At 46.7% G+C, this 17,974-nt stretch overlaps 1 protein-coding gene and 1 pseudogene across 1 annotated transcript in view; one reads left to right on the forward strand and one right to left on the reverse strand.

Moving 5' to 3' along the window:
- The window catches only part of Itgb5 (integrin subunit beta 5), a 109,809-nt gene that overhangs the window by 66,206 nt on the left and 25,629 nt on the right, over positions 1 to 17,974 (reverse strand). The window contains exons 3-4 of the mRNA XM_085685486.2: positions 14,155 to 14,359; positions 6,878 to 7,127 (exon numbers count right to left, since the gene is read on the reverse strand). Coding sequence (XP_085541612.1) covers positions 6,878 to 7,127; positions 14,155 to 14,359 — 455 coding nt within the window. The remainder of the gene's footprint in view (positions 1 to 6,877; positions 7,128 to 14,154; positions 14,360 to 17,974) is intronic.
- LOC125413043 (large ribosomal subunit protein eL43 pseudogene) lies at positions 302 to 591 on the forward strand (annotated as a pseudogene).

Below are 17,974 nucleotides of genomic sequence, written 5' to 3' on the forward strand. Positions count from 1 at the left end.
TCAACTTTAAAAGCCTAAGCGAATGCACAGCTGCAATCTTAGTTATGTCCTCTTCCATGCCCCCCCGACAATACATGTGTGCCATTTGTTGAAAAGAGCGAATACAGAGGTTGAAAACAATCTTATAAAAGAATATGCACCATAAGTGCTGAGCATCACATTGACTTGATAAACAATGATGTTTGCACTAATACTGCTTGTTATCTCGGTCAGCTAGCGTCAGTGACTTAATCTCTTGCAAAATTCTGATTCTCTACAAAATATCTCTTCCTCTTTGGGCTTGGGTTTAGGTTCCAGAGACATGCATAAACGAACCAAGAAGGTCATGATCACCAGGAGAGATGGGACCTGCTACAGTGCCTCCCCCAGGAAAACGGTGAAGAAACTGGAATCAGCCAGCACGCCAAGGGCACGTGCTCTTTCTGCGGCAAGACCAAGATGAAGAGAGGAGCCCTTGGCATCTGGCACTGTGGTTCCTGCATGAAAACAGTGGCTGCTGGGGCCACTTCAGTTCTCACAGTGAAGTCCACCATCAGAAGACTGCAGGACCCCAAAGGTCAGTGGGAGCGCTACCGGTTGAGGTGGGCCTAGTCTGCAATAAATGGGTTCATTTATATGAAAAAAAAAAAAAACCCTCTCATTCCTTCCCCATAGGATGCTCTCTGTGCTGTTCAATAACTACAGAGGCAAGCTCTCTGTTAGGAACAGGGACAGATTCACAAGCGAGCCTTCAGGCAGGCTAGAGTCAGACTCATGTGACAGACAGAAGACAGACGACAGAGAGCAGAAACAGAAGTCAAAGCTGGCTTGCTCTTGGTTAAATGACACCAAGGACTGCTTTATCTCTTTCCTTAATGGGACACCAACTCATTATTGGTGACTCGGAGTTTATTATTAATGAGTTCAAACCAACCAACCAACCACACACACATGCATTCATACATACACATAAATAAAAATATATGTATGTACTATATACCTTGGACATGCAGGTGCTGTGGAACTAATTTAAAAAAGACATCAGATTCCCTGGAACTGGAATTACAGGCAGTTGTGAGCTGACCAATGTGGGTTCTGGAAACCTGACCCAGGTCTTCTACCAAAAAAATAAAAAATAAAAATAAAACGTCATTCTAGAACCGCTGGGATATGGTGGCCAGCATTTAAACCTAGCACTTGTAAGAAAAAGAAAGGAAAGAAGAGGAGAGACCCCCCCCAGCTGAGAAATTAACGGGAAAACCATCCCCACTGTCAACACAGAAAGGTCCCTGACAACAGCAGGAATTAAAACTGCTCTACAGAAAGCCAGGACACCAGGACATATGGTCCTTGATGGAAAACAGCCTCTGATGGAGATGAGCTAATGAAAACATTTCACACCACGTGAGAGGCTAACAGTCCCAAGGAATGTCAGCAAACCTCACACTCAAGAACAGAATGCTCTAAAACTCCTGAGAAAAGGACCATTGAAACGGTCAAAGAGCGCACAGAATGGCAGCCAAAGCCAGACGGGAAACGACTAGAAAAATTAAAAACAAACAACAAAAATTAAAAGTCTCAAAGTACCTAAAACACAAGGATCTGAGAAAAGGACTAAATAAAAATTGTAGAAAGAGCCGAGTAGTAGTGCACACCTTTAATCCCAGGACTCGGGGAGGCAGAGGCACATGGAACTCTTGTGAGTTCAAGGCCAGCCTGGTCTACAAAGTGAGTTCCCAGACAGCCAGGGCTACATAGAGAAACCCTGTCTTAAAAAACCGATATAGATAGATAGATAGATAGATAGATAGATAGATAGATAGATAGATAGATAGATAGAATACAGTCACAAAGGTCAAAAATGGCTCAGTGTACAGATCAAACTAAAGAACAAACTTGTAACCTGAAAGGCTTTTCTATGACGGAACTGGGGGAAGTGTTTCTATGCAGAAAAATAAGAAATACGACATCTAGACTGAGAAGCTCCAACTGACACCTACTAGCGGATGAACATGGAGGCAGGAGGGAGGAAACAATCACAGAGATACTGCTAGAACCTTCCAGACACAGACGACACAGCCCACCAAGCTCTGAACCACGTCAACAACAGTAACCCCAGCCGAGACGCAGCCAAGAGCACGCGGCAGAGCCGGGTTAGAGAAGCAGAGTATGTCACCTCAGGCACAAGAGGCCAGAAGGCCAAGGTGAGACTCAAGGGCAGAAACGTATAAACAGTGATGGAGATGTTTTTACACATCCGTGCTTTTACATGAATCTATCTTGATGTCAGCTCAATAAAAGAAAAAAGTCCTTCAACGGGCAATCAAAAATGGAATGTCGGTTGGTATCGGGATTTCCGAGAGATGCCCCTCAGTGACTCAGATTAGTTATTAAACTGGTCAATCAGATTAAAGAATCTGATGCTTCCATTACTTCTTTCTCCCCCCGGGCAACCCCGGCACTTCTTCAGATTTAGTGTTTCTGGTCCATTCTATGCTGAGTGAAGAAAATCTAGAAATTCTGGTTATTTGTGTCTAATTGATTTTTAGATGTCAGTGACTAACTCATGGGGCCTTTAAAACAGAAAAGCAAACAACCTATGTGCTGCCCCAGACCTGATGTGGGACAGCTAGATTACAAGACCTGGATTGTGCTGCCCTTCTCAAGCTGCAAAGGGGAAGCTCCAGGGAGACTAGGACCCCGGGGTGGGAAGCTCAGCCTGCTCCCCAGAGCTGCAGTGTCTTCCTGATACTTCCTGGCTTACAAAAGAGAGATTTACACGGCTTAGATTTGAGGCTTCCTACCTAACACCCTTTCTTCACTGATTTCCTGTCTTAGGAACAGCTTTTCAGAGTGCTGTCAAGAACTGCACTGTCTGCCACTGTGTCTGCCTGGAGGGCTTCGAGTGGGAACTCTGAATAGCTGTGTGCAATAGCCTGGCCTATTCGGATGCTAAGCCCCAAACTAGTCCTTGATCCTCTGCCAGCTCCCAGTCCAGCATCTCTGAAGGTGCCCACACCCTGTCTGAGCCCAGTCAGGGCAGGGACAGAAAGGAGAGTTTGGAATCACTGTTCCAATGGATCCCAAAAAATGTTTTGATTCAGATGCTGCTGTTCCCAGTAAGTAACAAAACTTCAACACTGTGGCCTCGGGACAGCTGAAAGGGGTGCAGAGACCAAATCCACTAATCATAACCTAGTTTATATAGTTTATGGCTACCCGTGGCCCTGAAGAAGTTACACCTAACAAATCATGCCTAACTTCTCTTTATGCTTAAAGAACTTTGACTACATCTATACTTAAAACTGTTTATCTTACTGGGGTTTTTTTCTTTTATTTTTCTGATTTTTTGTTTGTTTGTTTGTTTTCTCTGTATAGCCCGGGCTGGCCTCGAACTCGGAGATCTGCTGGGATTAAAGGTATTCATCACCACTGCCTGGCTTATTTTACTTTTTCGATCTTTGTGTTGGTTTCTGACCCCTGAGGAAGATCTAGGTCAGCATCAAGAGTAAAATTAACAGGACTGGAGGTCTCATAACACAGACTGCTGGGACATCACCACCTCCCCCAACACCCAACCTAGCTTGAAGCTGGGAGCTGTTTGGGTAGGCCCAGGATCTTTAAAACAACACGCTCCCCTCTTCCATGGCAGAAGGAAGCCACCACAATGTGGAAGAGGCCTGGCTCCCTGAAGGAGAGGTGCCAAGCCTCAGCACAGTACAACCCTCCTCAGAATTTGTACAAATGAGGACAGCTTTGCAGATACTTAGCCGTGGAGATTTGGGGACTGTTAGTCCAGACTAGGCAAACATGGTGGGTTTGTGGGAGGTTGGGAGGGAATGCTGTTCCTTAGCCTCAGGTGAAGTATCTCAGATGAGGAAGAAAATAGCCTTGTGTGAGAGGCTCTAAAACTAGTCTGCCCCTTAGCCGTCTGTATAACGCTAAGGTATTCTCTGCACACCTCACTTTCCCCATCTGGAAACATGACCTAGAGACCTGAGGGACCTGAGGAGCCCAGTATGAGACGTATGGGATAATCTAAACCAGGTGTCTGTTTGCCAACAGTATGAACTAAAATCTTAGCTGTCCCCTACCTAGCGAGTATGTTGGGCCTTAAATTCCACAGCCTCAATGACGCTGAAGGTGGAGTTCAGGCAAGAAAAGGCTGGAAGGTTATCAATCACTGCTGCTGTACCGCACAGACTTGACATCTCACAGATCGCTTGAGACACGAGCAAACAGAGAAACCAACTCCTTTGCCGTCAGGTCAGGAGTGTTTGAGGATGTGGCCCAGTCTACGATGGGGGAAGGCGCTAGCTACCTCAAGAGGTTTCAGAGGAGAAGTCTTTTACTATGTGGTCTAGAGACCATTCTTGGGATATTTTGGTGAAGAATGTGGCTGTCTTTTGTCCTTGTCTGCAGAGTCTGCCTGAGGTTCAGGTGAAGAGTTTGGGATTAATTCTGTCGGAAGAAGAAATCTCCAAACAGTCTAGGACAGACTCTGTCATGTGGATATTAGTGGCAACTTTAATGGAGATTTATGATAAAAAAAAAAAAAAGAGCCAGCTGAGCAAGAACAAATATTTGAGGAGAAAAGGGGGGCCAGAGAGTGGAGTGGAGCTGAGTCCGTGATCAGGGAGATAAGTGGATTAAGACATGGAATAAAGGCAGTGGTTACCTCAGGACAAGATCCCACCCAGCTAAATTTCCAAGTTACGAAAAGGAATTTTAAAAAAGCTTAGAGTTGGGTGTGGTGGCATACACCTTTAATCCCAGCACTGGGAAGGCACAGACTGGTGGATTTCTGAGTTTGAATCCAGCCTGGTCTACAGAGCAAATTTTAGGAGAGCCAAGCTTAGTTAGTGGAACACAGAAGGCTGGTGAATACATAATTGAGTAAGAGCGCCATGCATTGGCTCTAGCAAGCAGCAGAACTTGGCAGCTTCGGTCACATGGTTCTGGCTTTAGAATTAAGGACAGAAGAAAGGAGTTATGGAATAAAGCTGCTGAGGCCAGGTGTGTGTCAGGGATGTCCCTGAATGGAGGCCTAGTGGAGAGGCTATTACATGAAGCTATGAAGATGAAGCCTGGATTGCCCTGGAGACCCCAAGGTGCCAGGAACACCTGCAGAGGAGAGCTGCTAACAGGGAGTGAAACCAGCCCAAGAGAAAGAAGTGTGCTGTAGTCAACAAAGCTGAAGGTAGCTGAAGATCAGACATGGAGCTTCAGTGTTTGGATTTTGTATGCTCATCTTTGGTCTTGCTTTGGTCCTGTATTTCCTTGCTATGCTTCCTTCCCTGTGTTTTGAAATGGTAATGTAAATCCTATGTCACTGTATGTTGAAAGCATAAAATCTGTTCTTTGATTTTGATTTTCACAGGGGGATTACAGTTAAGAGACTGTCATGCATCTCAGAAGAGACTTTGGACTTTGAAACAAGTTTGAAACTGTTATAGACTATGGATGGCTATCACTAAACTGTTACAGACTAGTTCAACTACTAAAGTTGGACTGAATGCATTTTTTTTTTTTTGCATATGGCTATAAGCCTTGGGGGTCAGGGAGTGAAATATGGTGGTCTGAAAGAAAATGGGCCCCAGAGGGAGTGACATTATTAGGGGGTATGGCCTTGAAGTAGGTATGGCCTTGTTGAAGTAGGTATGGCCTTGTTGAAGGAAGTGGTCACTGTGGGAGTGGGCTTTGAGGCCTATTTTACTCAAGCTTTGCCCAGTGTGACAGTGGACTTCCTGCTGCCTACAAGATGTAGCACTCTCTATTCCAGAACCACATCTGCCTGCATGCCGCCATGCTCCCCATCAGGATGATGGACTGAACCTCTGAAACTATAAGCAGCCCATCCCAATTAAATGTTTTTTTATACAAGTTGCCATGGTCACGGTGTCTCTTCACAGCAGTGAAAACTCTAAGTAAGACAGGCAGGTTCAACAGTGCAAACTGGAGCCCCAGTGTCCCCTGCAACAAGACAAACGACAGAGACAGAATTGCTGAAACCCTGTGCAGCTAGCCTGGCATGTGCAGCGCAACAGCAAACAACAAAAATCCCCAGCCTCAAACAAAGTGGAAGGTGAGGGCGGATATCCAAAGGCACCATTTGACCTCTACACATGTGCCATGGTATGCACACACCTGCACACACACACACACACACATACGTACAAACACAGCATACACACACATACAAAATTAAAACTAAAAAAAAAATAAAAAACAGGGTTCTCATTTAATTACATGGAAGTAAATTATTGTTGTTGATATAAACAACAGGGAAAATCCTGAATGCATTTATCCTTTTGTATGAATGGATTGTATGTGGTCATGCACATGCATGTGTGCACATATGCACATGGAGCTCAGAGATCAGTATCAGGTATATTTTTCCCCCGTGGACAGAGTCTCTTACTGACCCTGGACCTCACAAATTCTTCAAGACTCGTAGTCATCAAACCCCAAGGGTCTTTCTGTCTCTCCTTGGCCAGTGCTGGGGATCATGAGTATGCTCAAGTGCCCAGCATTTACAAACTCAACTAACTACTCATGCTTGGGCAGCACGCACTTACCCAACCAAGCCATCTCCCCAGCCACTGAAACCCATGTATCTCTGAGCATGCCACTTACTACAGGCAAAGAGAAAGTACTACTTGTATTTTCCTGATCTTCCCCCAACCTCCTGGACCCATGGCTCCCTGAGGACACTGGTTAATATATTAACGTGAGAACAGTGCCATGTGAGGCAAGAAAATAAGTCTCATATAACGCCGTGACAGTCACTTTTTCACATGTAGGCCAAGGATATAATGTGGCCGCCATTAATCACTCAGTGCCTAAGCCTCATGCTTCCACTAACTAGCCTGTCCATGAGCTCTTCCTAGTCACTTACCCAATACATGGATTGGTCTGGTATCTTGGTGCCGTGTAGGAGAAAGGAGAGATGTCCTTGTCAACAAAAGACCCAAAACCCAACCGGAAGTTACTAGTGAGCTTCCTCATTTCCTCAGCAAGCTTGGTGCCCAGGCTCCGGATGTTGTCCAAGTCATCCTTCATGGAGAGGGACAGGTCCATCAGGTAGTAGAGGTCTACGGGATAGTCCTCCACCTGGCGCACCTGAAGCTGGAAGGCAGTCTGATCACCTGCGATGACAGAGAGGCCATGTGACTCGCTGAGACGAAAGGGTGGGTTCTCACTCCAAAGATCTTTTATGCTGCAGAATGCTTGTCTGACCCACCACACACACACACACAGACACACACAATTAAAACTCTTCTTTGTCTTGGATGAAGGTGCACCACCCAAAAGAAAGATTTTCTTGGACGTGAGTATTGTGTGGAGAGAAGTCCCAGGTGGTCGTCTCCAAATGCCCACCCGTGTCATGTCAGTGTGTCTGAGGAAGGGTGGTGGTGTGCTGTCTCTCGGCAAAAAAGACCCCTGGGTAGCCGTGAACACAGAATATGCCTTGCAAACTGGGTTGAAGGTCATTGACCAATAGGAAGCAGAGGAATTACCAGGAGGGAAAGCCATGAAAGAGAACTGGGGTGGGAGGGGTGACAAAGCAGACAGTAACCTGGGGCCGGGGAGATGGCTCAGGGAGGAAGCACACTTGCTGTGCAGACATTAGGACCTGAGTTCAAATCCCCAGGACCTACATAAAAAGCCAGGTGGGGCCTAGCACATTTGTGAGGCACAGAGACAGGAAGATCAAGACCACTAAAGTTTGCTGGGCTCTAGCCTAGCCCAGATTTAGTGATAGGACTGTGTTTCACCTGTGTATACACACACACATACACACACACACACACACACACCACACACACACCACACACACACACACACACCACACGCACACACACACACCACACACACACACACACCACACACACACACACACACACACCACACACACACACACACACACCACAGATCTAAGAATAGGAAGAAGAGCTCCAATGGAAAGAGCCTAAAAGAAGGCAACAGTGGGGGTTAGGTAGGGTGGGTGGTAAAATTACTAAAATTCATTAAGTATATCTATGAAAGTGTCAAAGAATATACACATACTATGTACAGGATATATAGTGTATATACCATTTAACAAAAGAGCAGAAGGAGAAAAGATACTACCAAATTGTGTGCTAATTATAAGAGGAGAAAGTGATGAGGGTTCTCTAGTAAGACGGCCAGCAGGTATAGAAAGGGGGAATTAATTAAAGGGAGGAAGCGAGGAGACCTACTAGCTCACCCCCCCTCCGCCCGCCCAGGGTTTGGAGAGAGGCCCAAGTTAGGAAAGTAACTGAAGGATAAAAATCCCTAAATCACGTCTGTGTTTCTAAATGCAAATCACTTCAAAGTTCTGCTCACTTGTCTGCCTCAGCTTGCTAGCCTGTCAGGATTGCCAGGTGTCCTGTTTGGCCTGGGGCAGAACTGTTGTTGAGCATTTGAAATTTGGGTATATTTTTTTGTGTACTTAGAGATGCAAGAGCCAAAGTGCCCTCGCCACCACCCAAGGGATCCACACTTGGTTGTGCAGAGCCACAGCTCCGGAGCCTCTGGTACCCTCTTGGCTAAGTATTCCTCCGTATGCTAAGTCCCGGCCCTTGCAAGACACGGAACCCAATCCTCCATGCTCCCTCTCCTCCTCCCAATGGGAACAAGACATACTCCATAAACTACCTGGACCTAAGCTTATTTAAGCATGACAGCAGCGATGCTCAGAACAGCCACTGAAGCTGGGATGCACCTCCAGGGGACAGCAGGGCCTAGAATGACAAACGTTTGCACAACGGAAGTGCGGTAGCTGGAGTGGCGCGGCTGTTTCTCCTGACTTGCTTTTGCACGCACTGGCACTGTTCGAGCTGCCTCAAGACTGATGTAGTTTGGGTTGCCGGTTGGTATGAACCTATTTTTAAAAACAATCGGAGTCTGACTCAGACAGAAGAATATTCAAGATTTCCCCCAAAATGAAATCCGAACTGCTATAGTATGCCTCTGGCTCCCATCTGGCAGACACAGCAGGTCCTTCCATGGGATGGATGCCTATCACGGTGGGGGGAGAGGTGAGAAGCAGAAAAGAACTCAGAGAAGGAAGGTCACCCCTACCCTGTGCGTACCCAGCTTTGGCCTTTGCACAGGCAGGCAGACCACAGGTGGACAGAGCCTCTTCTGTCCAAATTCATGACCTCCTCACGGGATCTGGTGTGCTGTCTGACACCTGTCAATCCTCCTGATTCCTCTAGGCCATCTTCTATCCAGAATGTACTACTACCTTAGTGAAGTCTGCCATAATTTAACAGATGGAGAAGTGGCTTGGACTCAGGGAAGCTGAGAGGCAGCCATGGACAGAGCAGCACCAGGCTCGGAGCTTGAAGAGCCAGGTTTGAAGCCACACCTGGTCACTAAGGGCTCAGCAGACCCCCAGTTCCTTTCAACCTGTGGCTTAATTCTGCTTCAGTGAGGAAGACATTAATCATAGTGTGGATTAAAATCAATACTGCACATAAGTATCCAAGCTCTCACACAAGAAAATCTTTGGTGCCAATGCTCCAAAAAGTTAAAAATTACAAGCAATTTTAAATTAAAGCGATTCACGCAGGGATAAAAAGAGACAGAAAGATCTTGTAGAAACTTCAGTTTGACGGGGTTATAGCTTTAGGCACGCAAATTTAACTCCAAATTTTCCAGCTATGAAGGCGAAGAAGGATGTGAGGTATAAAATCCAGATGTCCCTGCTTCGTACTGGGAAGTGGCCCACATCTTGGCACTAAATCCTAAGAGAAATAGCTCACCAAGAGAGTGCATGCACACACATATGCTTCTTCCCACAGGGAAGATATAAATATTAAAGGGAGCGTTTCTCCCAGTTTGACAGAGACAGGGTGAGCAGTGTAGGACCAATCGTGCTGAGCACCAGCCATTACATGTGAGACTTTAAATGCCACGCCCTCCTACATGGGCTCTGGAGATCATGGAATGTGTTCCACCAGCAGTTCTTGTGGGATGGAAACTCTCAATCCACTCTCGGTGGGGACATCACTCGGCGGGGAGGACACCGGCAGCCCAGCAAGGGTGGCGTCTCTGGTTTGCAAGTTGACAGGGAGGCTGGTGGCACCCGAGCCATGTGTGGAGTGATTTACCAGGAAAAGGTCCGGGCTCTTTTCCCACCTTTGGGTGTGACTCTGCTTAGACACACTCTTCCCTTCCACGCTTTCCCAGCAAGCTGCTGTCTTACACTGCCTGGGACTTTAACTGATGGCCTAAGCAGGGGGCACAGACCCCACCTTCACCCACAGAGCTGGTGCGTACCTGCCTCGGGTGACAACATCCCAAGCCACATGCCTGGATTTGTTATTCCCCCTTCCCCCACAGTCTCCCCCTCTACCTGCGAGCCCTACAGGCCTGCACATCTACTGCTGTTCCACACAATCCCCACCTCGGGACCAGCGGCAGGATCAGAAAAGGCAATAAAGGGAACTACAAAGAGACGCTGATCCCCTGCACCTGAGAGGAAGGAGGTCCCCACCCCTACCCCCAGCCCAGCAGCCCCTCTCTTGCCCTGTTTTCCTGATTTCACAGCGCCCAGTGCTGCCTGTGGTTAGCACAGGATTCCTGCCCACGCTCCGCTCCTAAGTACAGGTTCTCCCACTGTAATCAAGTACTAACTAGCCGCCCGCCTGGAAGGGATTTTAACACTTTCTTTGCTCTGGCTTCCCTTTAATAAGAAAGCCTCCCATCTGTCCTTGGGAACAGGCATTAGATGGTAAACCCTGTTAGGCCGAGAGCAGAGCTCCAAGACTGGTTTTGTTCACAAGTCAAGACATGACAGGATCTTCACAAATAAAGACTCCTACCATCTTCAGATAAATGGGGGTGGGGTGTGCGTGTGTGTGTGTGTGCGCACGCGTGTTCCCATTGTGCATCCGACATGAGGAGGTCAGGGAACAATGTTCCAAAGCTGGTTCTTGCCTTCCACCTTGTTCAGTAACGGAGTCACTCTTTTTTCTGTATTTTACCCATGTACTCCTGGCTGCTGACCAGCAAACTCTGAGGCAATTTTCCTAATTTTCCCATCTCAGCAATGCTAAGGTTACATAGGACACCGCTGTATCCAGCTATTCCTGTGGATCCCAGGGATCTGAACTCAGGCCATCAGTAAAAGTTATCCTCTGGCTGGGCGTGGTAGCGCACACCTTTAATCCCAGCACTTGGGAGGCAAAGGCAGGTGGAGCTCTACAGGTTCCAGGCCAGCCTGATCTACAGAGTGAGTTCCAGGCCAAACAGAGCTACGTAGAGAAATCCCATCTCAAAAACAAGGTGCCCTCTGTCCTCCACACATGCACTGGAGCACACGTGTGGCACAACACACACACACACATCATGCGTGCACAACACAAACAATAGGTGAATAACTAACTCAAAGGAACCTTTTGAGTGTTAAAGTGTTTGAAAACCACTCTAGCCTTTGCTTCGCTCTCTAAGTTTTACTTAAAATGCAGGTCTTAAGAATTTCAAGCCTTTTGTTAAGGATTTTTTGGAAAAAAATTCTTATCCTGACATACGGTTTCCAGTGCTGAAATAAAATGGAAAACATGATCCTTGTATTTATACAAAACCCTGCTTAAAGTTTGGCAGTTCTTCAGAAAGTCAAATACAGAATTACCATATGATCCAGCAATTCTACTCCTAGCTATAGACCCAAAATTATTGAAAACACATGGCCCGCAAAAATCTTGCACATGAATGTTCAGAATTACCCAGTGGAAACAGTTTGTTCATCAACTGAAGCGCAGCCCAAGAACATGAAGCATCCTTTGGCCATAAAAAAGAATGAAGTAAGGGGCACGGCAGGACCTGCCTTGGGAGGGTCAAGACAGGAGAGTCACAAATTCCAGGTCAGCTTGAGCTACACAGCGAGACCCTGGCTCAAAAGAACCAGCTGAAAGCACATTTTACAACGTGGATGAATCAAAGGCCTGATGTTATATAATGGAGGAGGAGTGTTTGGTGAGGGTAGCATTGTAGAAATGATGGTTTAGAAGGGAAAGGATAGTTTGTTAGTTCGAACTGCTGGTGGGAAAATGATCTAGAATTAGACAGTGTGATGCTTACCCAGCTTCACAGTCGACTTAGAACTAGTGACCCGAACATTTTAAAATGATACAGTTGTGTGATATGTGAATTATGTCTCAATTTGAAAAACAGTTTTAAAATACTACTTAAGAACTAAACAAGGAAGGCTGTATGTAAGATGGTCCCGAGGGTCACGGCACACTGCCTCTGAGCCTGGCGGCCTGGGTCTGATCTCAGGTCCCACATGATGGAAGAAGAAAAATGACTCAAAAGAGTTGTCCTCTGACCTACACATGCACAAATAACATGCAATTAAAAATTTTTTAAAATGGAAGGGGAGCTGGAAGACAGCTCGATGGGTAAGGGCACTGACTATTCTTCCAAAGGACCTGGGTTTGATTTCCAGCACCCACATGGCGTCTCTAAGCCATCTGGAACTTTTCCAGGGAATCCAATGCCCTCTTCTGGACTCTGGAAACACCAGCCATGAATGTGATACAGAAATACATGTGAGGCCAACATTTACACACATAGAATAAATTTTAAAAATAAAAGCAATAATAAAAAGGAAGGGCCAGAGAGACAGTTCAGAGGGTAAAGAACTGAGAAGTCTGGGAGCCTGAGCTTGATCTCCCGATTCGTATGGTAGAAGCAGAGAACAGACCTCCACAAGCTATTCTCTGCCCTCCGCACATGTGCACACAGACACACAAGTGGATAGATGGGTGGGTGGGTGGATGCATGCAAGGATAGATGCATGCATGCATGCATGCATGGATAGAATTGTTTCTGAGATAAGGTAGCACTGGCTGGCCTGGTACTTGAAATGTAGACCAGGCTAACCTTGAACTTATAGATAGCCTTCCCTCTGCCTCCCAAGTGTTGGGATAAAGATGTATGCCACCACGACAGGCAAAGAAATGTAACTTTTAGTGGCTGGACCACCTCTCTAGCCCAAGATAATTTTCTTTAAAAAAAAAAAAAAAAGGAGGAGAAAAATCCTTCCCCATTTCCCTCTCCCTACCCCCCTTCAACACCCAGCCCCCTCTCTTCTTCAGACCTACCCTAAGATGGTAACCTGGCCTTCATGGGGTATCTTTCAAGTCATGCTGAGGCTTGTTCTTGGCTGATCTTGTGGGAGTGTTCCTTTTTACTCAACAAATGCTATTTTGAGGTGGGGGCAGGGCATGAAAGTAGCGCTATAGCTTTACAATGGAAGAGCCAATCCCCACACATCTGACAGCTCCTCAATGGGAGAGCTCCCTGGAGGCAAGAATCCACTCACATAAGAGGGTTCTGCCTGTTTCTCTTTGTAAATACTAAAACTGTGTCTTCAAAATTTTGAGAGGCATCATGGTTTCAAGAGTTTCTGTCTCTAGAAATATATTCACAATGATGATAGAACTTCAGAGACTTCAATTGTCTTCAGCCCTCCCCCCCCACCAAGCCTTCATCTCTACCAAAACATCTTTGTGGCTTGCGTGTGGCCTTATGGGGAGGCCAGACCGTCATCACTACCCTTCCAGTGCTGACCTTCATCACCAACCTCCCAGAGCTGGGCCCTCCCTCACACCTGCCTGACACTGCACTCACTGAATAACACCCAATACTGTTCTCGCTTTCTATCTAATACTAGAAACTGCACAATAATTAGCAGGATGTGTGGCTATATATATATATATTTGGTATATGTGTGTGTGAGAGAGACTAAATATAAATTTAGTGTATATATACAAGCATATGTATGTATTTATTATATATGTGCATATATGTACACACACATATTCTACCATAACATTGTGTTATCATTTGGGAGGGGGGTCAGGGTTTACTTGTTCATTCTGTGCATTGCAGAAGAGATGATGCGTGCCTCATGCATACAGGCAAGGCCTCTACTACAGTCTTAAAAAAGAACCTAGCCAAGCTATTCCACCTAGCCTCGTCTCCAGCAACATTATACTCTGCTTCCCGGTATGAACCTTTCCTCCCAGTACCATCTCCCGGCTTTGACCTCAATCAAGCCCATTTTCTACATTAGCACGCCCCACCCCTTGGGCTTTTCTGAGCCCCAGCACACAACTCACCCTGAGGAGCACTCACCTGGCCGGAGGCTCACAGCAATCTCCTGCGGTGTCATCTGGATGACGTCCGAGCCTGTGGCACTGGAGCCCTTGCTGCTGAGGGGTAGGCTCCGAAGGACGTGGGTGCTGCTGGTTGGACTCTCGATCTCACCGCCACAGCCATTTCGGATGAGGTTTGCTTTCAAGTCACAACGAGAGGTGACAGACCGTGGATTGCCGAAGTACTGGGTGGAGAAACAAGACAAAAGCAGGCAGCCATCAGGGTGGGGTCTGAAACCCTGCACTCCGTCTTCACTGTTCAAAAGCGGACAACTCCTCATGAGGATGGACTAAAGCGCCTGTTACCCGGGTCTGCTGTGAGCTAATGTTAGCATATAAAATGATTGCTTTCACTCTCCTTTCACTCTCCGTTTTGGTGATCAAATGCTCCTGTCTACATATTCAGCAAGAGGAAGAAATTGGATGGGTTTGTAGCTTGGTACAAATAGTGCTTACCTACATTGCAAGACCTGGGTTAGGTCCCAGCACCGTGCAAAAAGAGAGCATGAAAGGCCAGAGGAAAGAAAAGCAAAGCTACATGAGAGCATATGTGTGAACGCACAGCATTAGCGCTGTGCTCCTAGAAGCCTTTGCCAGGCAGTGATGGCGCACCCCTTTAATATCAGCACTCAGGTGGCAGAGGCAGGCGGATCTCTGTGGGTTTGAGGCCAGCCCGGTCTACAGAGTGAGGTCCAGTACTGCCAAGGACAGCTAAGGCTACATAGAGAAACCCTGCCTCGAAAAACCAAAAGAGGGTTTTTCTGTATATTACTTACTGTCCTGGAACTCGCTCTGTAAACCAGAGATTCAGATGTGTGCCACCACCACCACCCGGTGAAAGTCTTCTACCATTAAAAAAAATACTCAGGGGCTGGAAAGATGGCACAGAGGTTAAGAGCACTGGCTGCTCTCCCAGAGGTCCAGCAACCACAACCAATTTCCATGGCAGCTCACAACCATCTGTAACTCTAGTTCCAGGGAACCCAACAACTTCAAACAGACACACATGCAGGCAAAACACCAATGTACATAAAATAAATTATAAATGTTGCATTTTTCTGATAAGGTAATCTTACAATCTGGTAAACTTAAACCATAAGAAACACATGGCCCATCACTCACTTCCAAAGAGTTATCTACAACAAACAGGAAAACGGGAAGACTAAGCAGAAATCCCAAAGCACATAGACTATGAAGACAAGGAACTGGGGTGTAGCTCAGTGATGGCACACTTGCCTAGCGTGCACACGACCCCTCTCCACAGGGTTGGTGTAGAGGGGATGAGAGGCAAGGGGGGTGTCTATCTTCTCTTCATTGGAACAAAATGAGCAGAATAAAAATACTTTCATTTTCATCTTTACTGATGATGGAATGAAGTGTTGATGAGAGTCTCAGTGACTTCCCAGCACTCAGGAGGCAAGAGGACCAGGAGTTCAAGACCAGCCTCAGCTACATACCAAGACTGAGGCCAACTTGGGCTACATGACACTGTCTCAAAAAACCTGAAAGGAGGAAAGAAGAGAGAGGGGCCAAGGAAGGTTGAGAAAGATTGAGATTGGGTAGATTGATTCTTAATTTGGATTTGGGAGAAAGGAAACCTAACACGGGACACCAAGAGTTTGAGATATTAATTTTAAAGTAAAAAAAAATCTATTCTGCTATAAACTATGACACCTGTGGAGAGGAGTTTTGGGGAAAGGGTCTGGTTTTCTTAAATCTGGTTACTGTTTGTTTGAAGGCATAGTTATGTGGCCAGCTGGCTACCTGTAGCCTAAAATGACCTTAAATTTCTGATCCGCCCACCTCCGCCTCCCAAGTACTAGGACGGGTTTTATAAGGTGCTAGAGGCAAAAGACAGGTCATCATGCTAAGCAAGCACTCTACCAGCTGAGCCAAAGTTCCACCAGGAAAAGACATTTTACAGCAAAGGCAAAGCAAGCCCAAGCTGTTCTCCCTTCTGTAGTTGGGTGGATACCAACACCGGGCCACACAACCCCTGGCTGCTGGCAGTAAGGACGCAAAGTTTCAGATGAGTCCGTGTCCCTGAGTCCGTGTCCCCAGCCAGACTACTGGCAGAAACATAAGAATCCAGTGGGGGCACACCTTCCATCACGGGTGTGGCTGTTCTACGATGAATCAATGACTCTGAGAATCTCTGCAAACTTTAAGGCTAAAAAGTCAAGAGCTTTGGGAATGGTCGCTCCCATCTATAATCCTAGCACTTGGGAGGCAGGTGGATCTCTGTGAGTTCAAAGCCAACCTGGGCTACACAGTGAGACCTCGTGTCAGGGGTGGGGGAGTCAAGAAGATTTTAAAGTTCATTATTGTTTTAGCCCAAGCTGACCTCAAGTTTGTGGCAATCCTCCTGCCTTAGTTTCCTCACTGCTGAGATTGTAGGCATAACCATCACACCCAGCATGCAGTATTTTAAATAAATAAAGCCAAATGCACTCTTCTGGACCCATGTGGTTATTTTGTTTCTGGGTTTTATAATGACTAGTGTTTCCAAATTTTTTAAAAAACAATTTATGTGTTTAAGCCCTGGAGAATAGTCACTGTAGAAAAAAAAACCCAAAAAAATTCTTAATGACTACAGTCCATAAACATGGAAAGGGAGCGTGTGTGTGTGTGTGTGTGTGTGTGTGTGTGTGTGTGTGTGTGTATGAAAGAGAGAGAGAGAGAGAGAGAGAGAGAGAGAGAGAGAGAATGTACTTTTGGGCCTCGATTTCAAAACCTAGGCTTCCAAACTGGCCCCCAGGTAGTCACACTTGGTCTGCTATGATGGAGGAAACGGGACAGGGGAAGGGAGAGCCAACACCTGAGGCTCCACGAGGCACTCTGCTGTCCTGAGGTTCTGTGCCGGAGCCTAAAGCGCTGCCTAGAGCTTCAAAGGCTCACCGCTCCCTTAACTAAAGAGTCTCCGAACTCCCCCAGCTCTAAAAATCTAACTGCAGGCCGAGAGGTGGTGGCGCACGCCTCTAACCCCAGCACTAAGACCAGCCTGGTCTACAGTGAGTTTCAGAACAGGCTCCAAAGCTACAGAGAAACTCTGTCTTGAAAACAAAACAAACAAATAAGCTGACTGATGGACAGTTCCAACTGTGCCATGCATCTGCCTAGACCAGGCCATCACAGAGCCCCACCACCACCAGGTATGACCATCTTCCCCCAGTCCTTCCCATGGGTCTAACCACCTTACACTCTGTCAAAGCCAGGCCAGAATCAGCCTGTCTGCTTCTCATGAGTCCTCTTCTCAGGACCCCCTTACAGACTGCAAGGACACGGAATGGCACTCGGACCACACTGAGACTCTTCCTAGCATGGCCCATCTCACCTGCATGGTGACTGTCCCCCTTTATACCCAGCCCCTCACTTTGGGACAGGTGCAGCGGTATCACTGATGTGCTCAGTGGTCTTGGAGAGACAGACCTCTGCCAGTATGTCAGACCTGTCATTGTCTCCGAAGACCTCGCGCCACAGATCAGCACAGAACAGAGGCAATACTAGGCACGGCACATTTACATAACCTTTAAATGGGAGACAAGTAGGATGACCTTAAAAAATGGACCATCTTTCTGACATGGTCCAAACAGAGCCTTAGCTAATTTCTTCCTGGTGGACTAACAAAGGGACAGAGGGTGTTAAAACCCCTAGGCCTGAGATCTCTGCTAGCCCGAGCTCCTTATTTAATTTCTGCACAGATAACTATCTAAAGAGAGGAAAGCAAAGCCACGGAGACCAGAGGCTGGTCTGAGCTCTATGATCTTCCAGGTGTGAAAACAATACAAGTCAAGAAAATG

This window comes from Myodes glareolus, chromosome 2, assembly GCF_982192425.1.
Source record: "Myodes glareolus chromosome 2, mMyoGla1.1, whole genome shotgun sequence".
NCBI lineage: Eukaryota > Metazoa > Chordata > Mammalia > Rodentia > Cricetidae > Myodes > Myodes glareolus.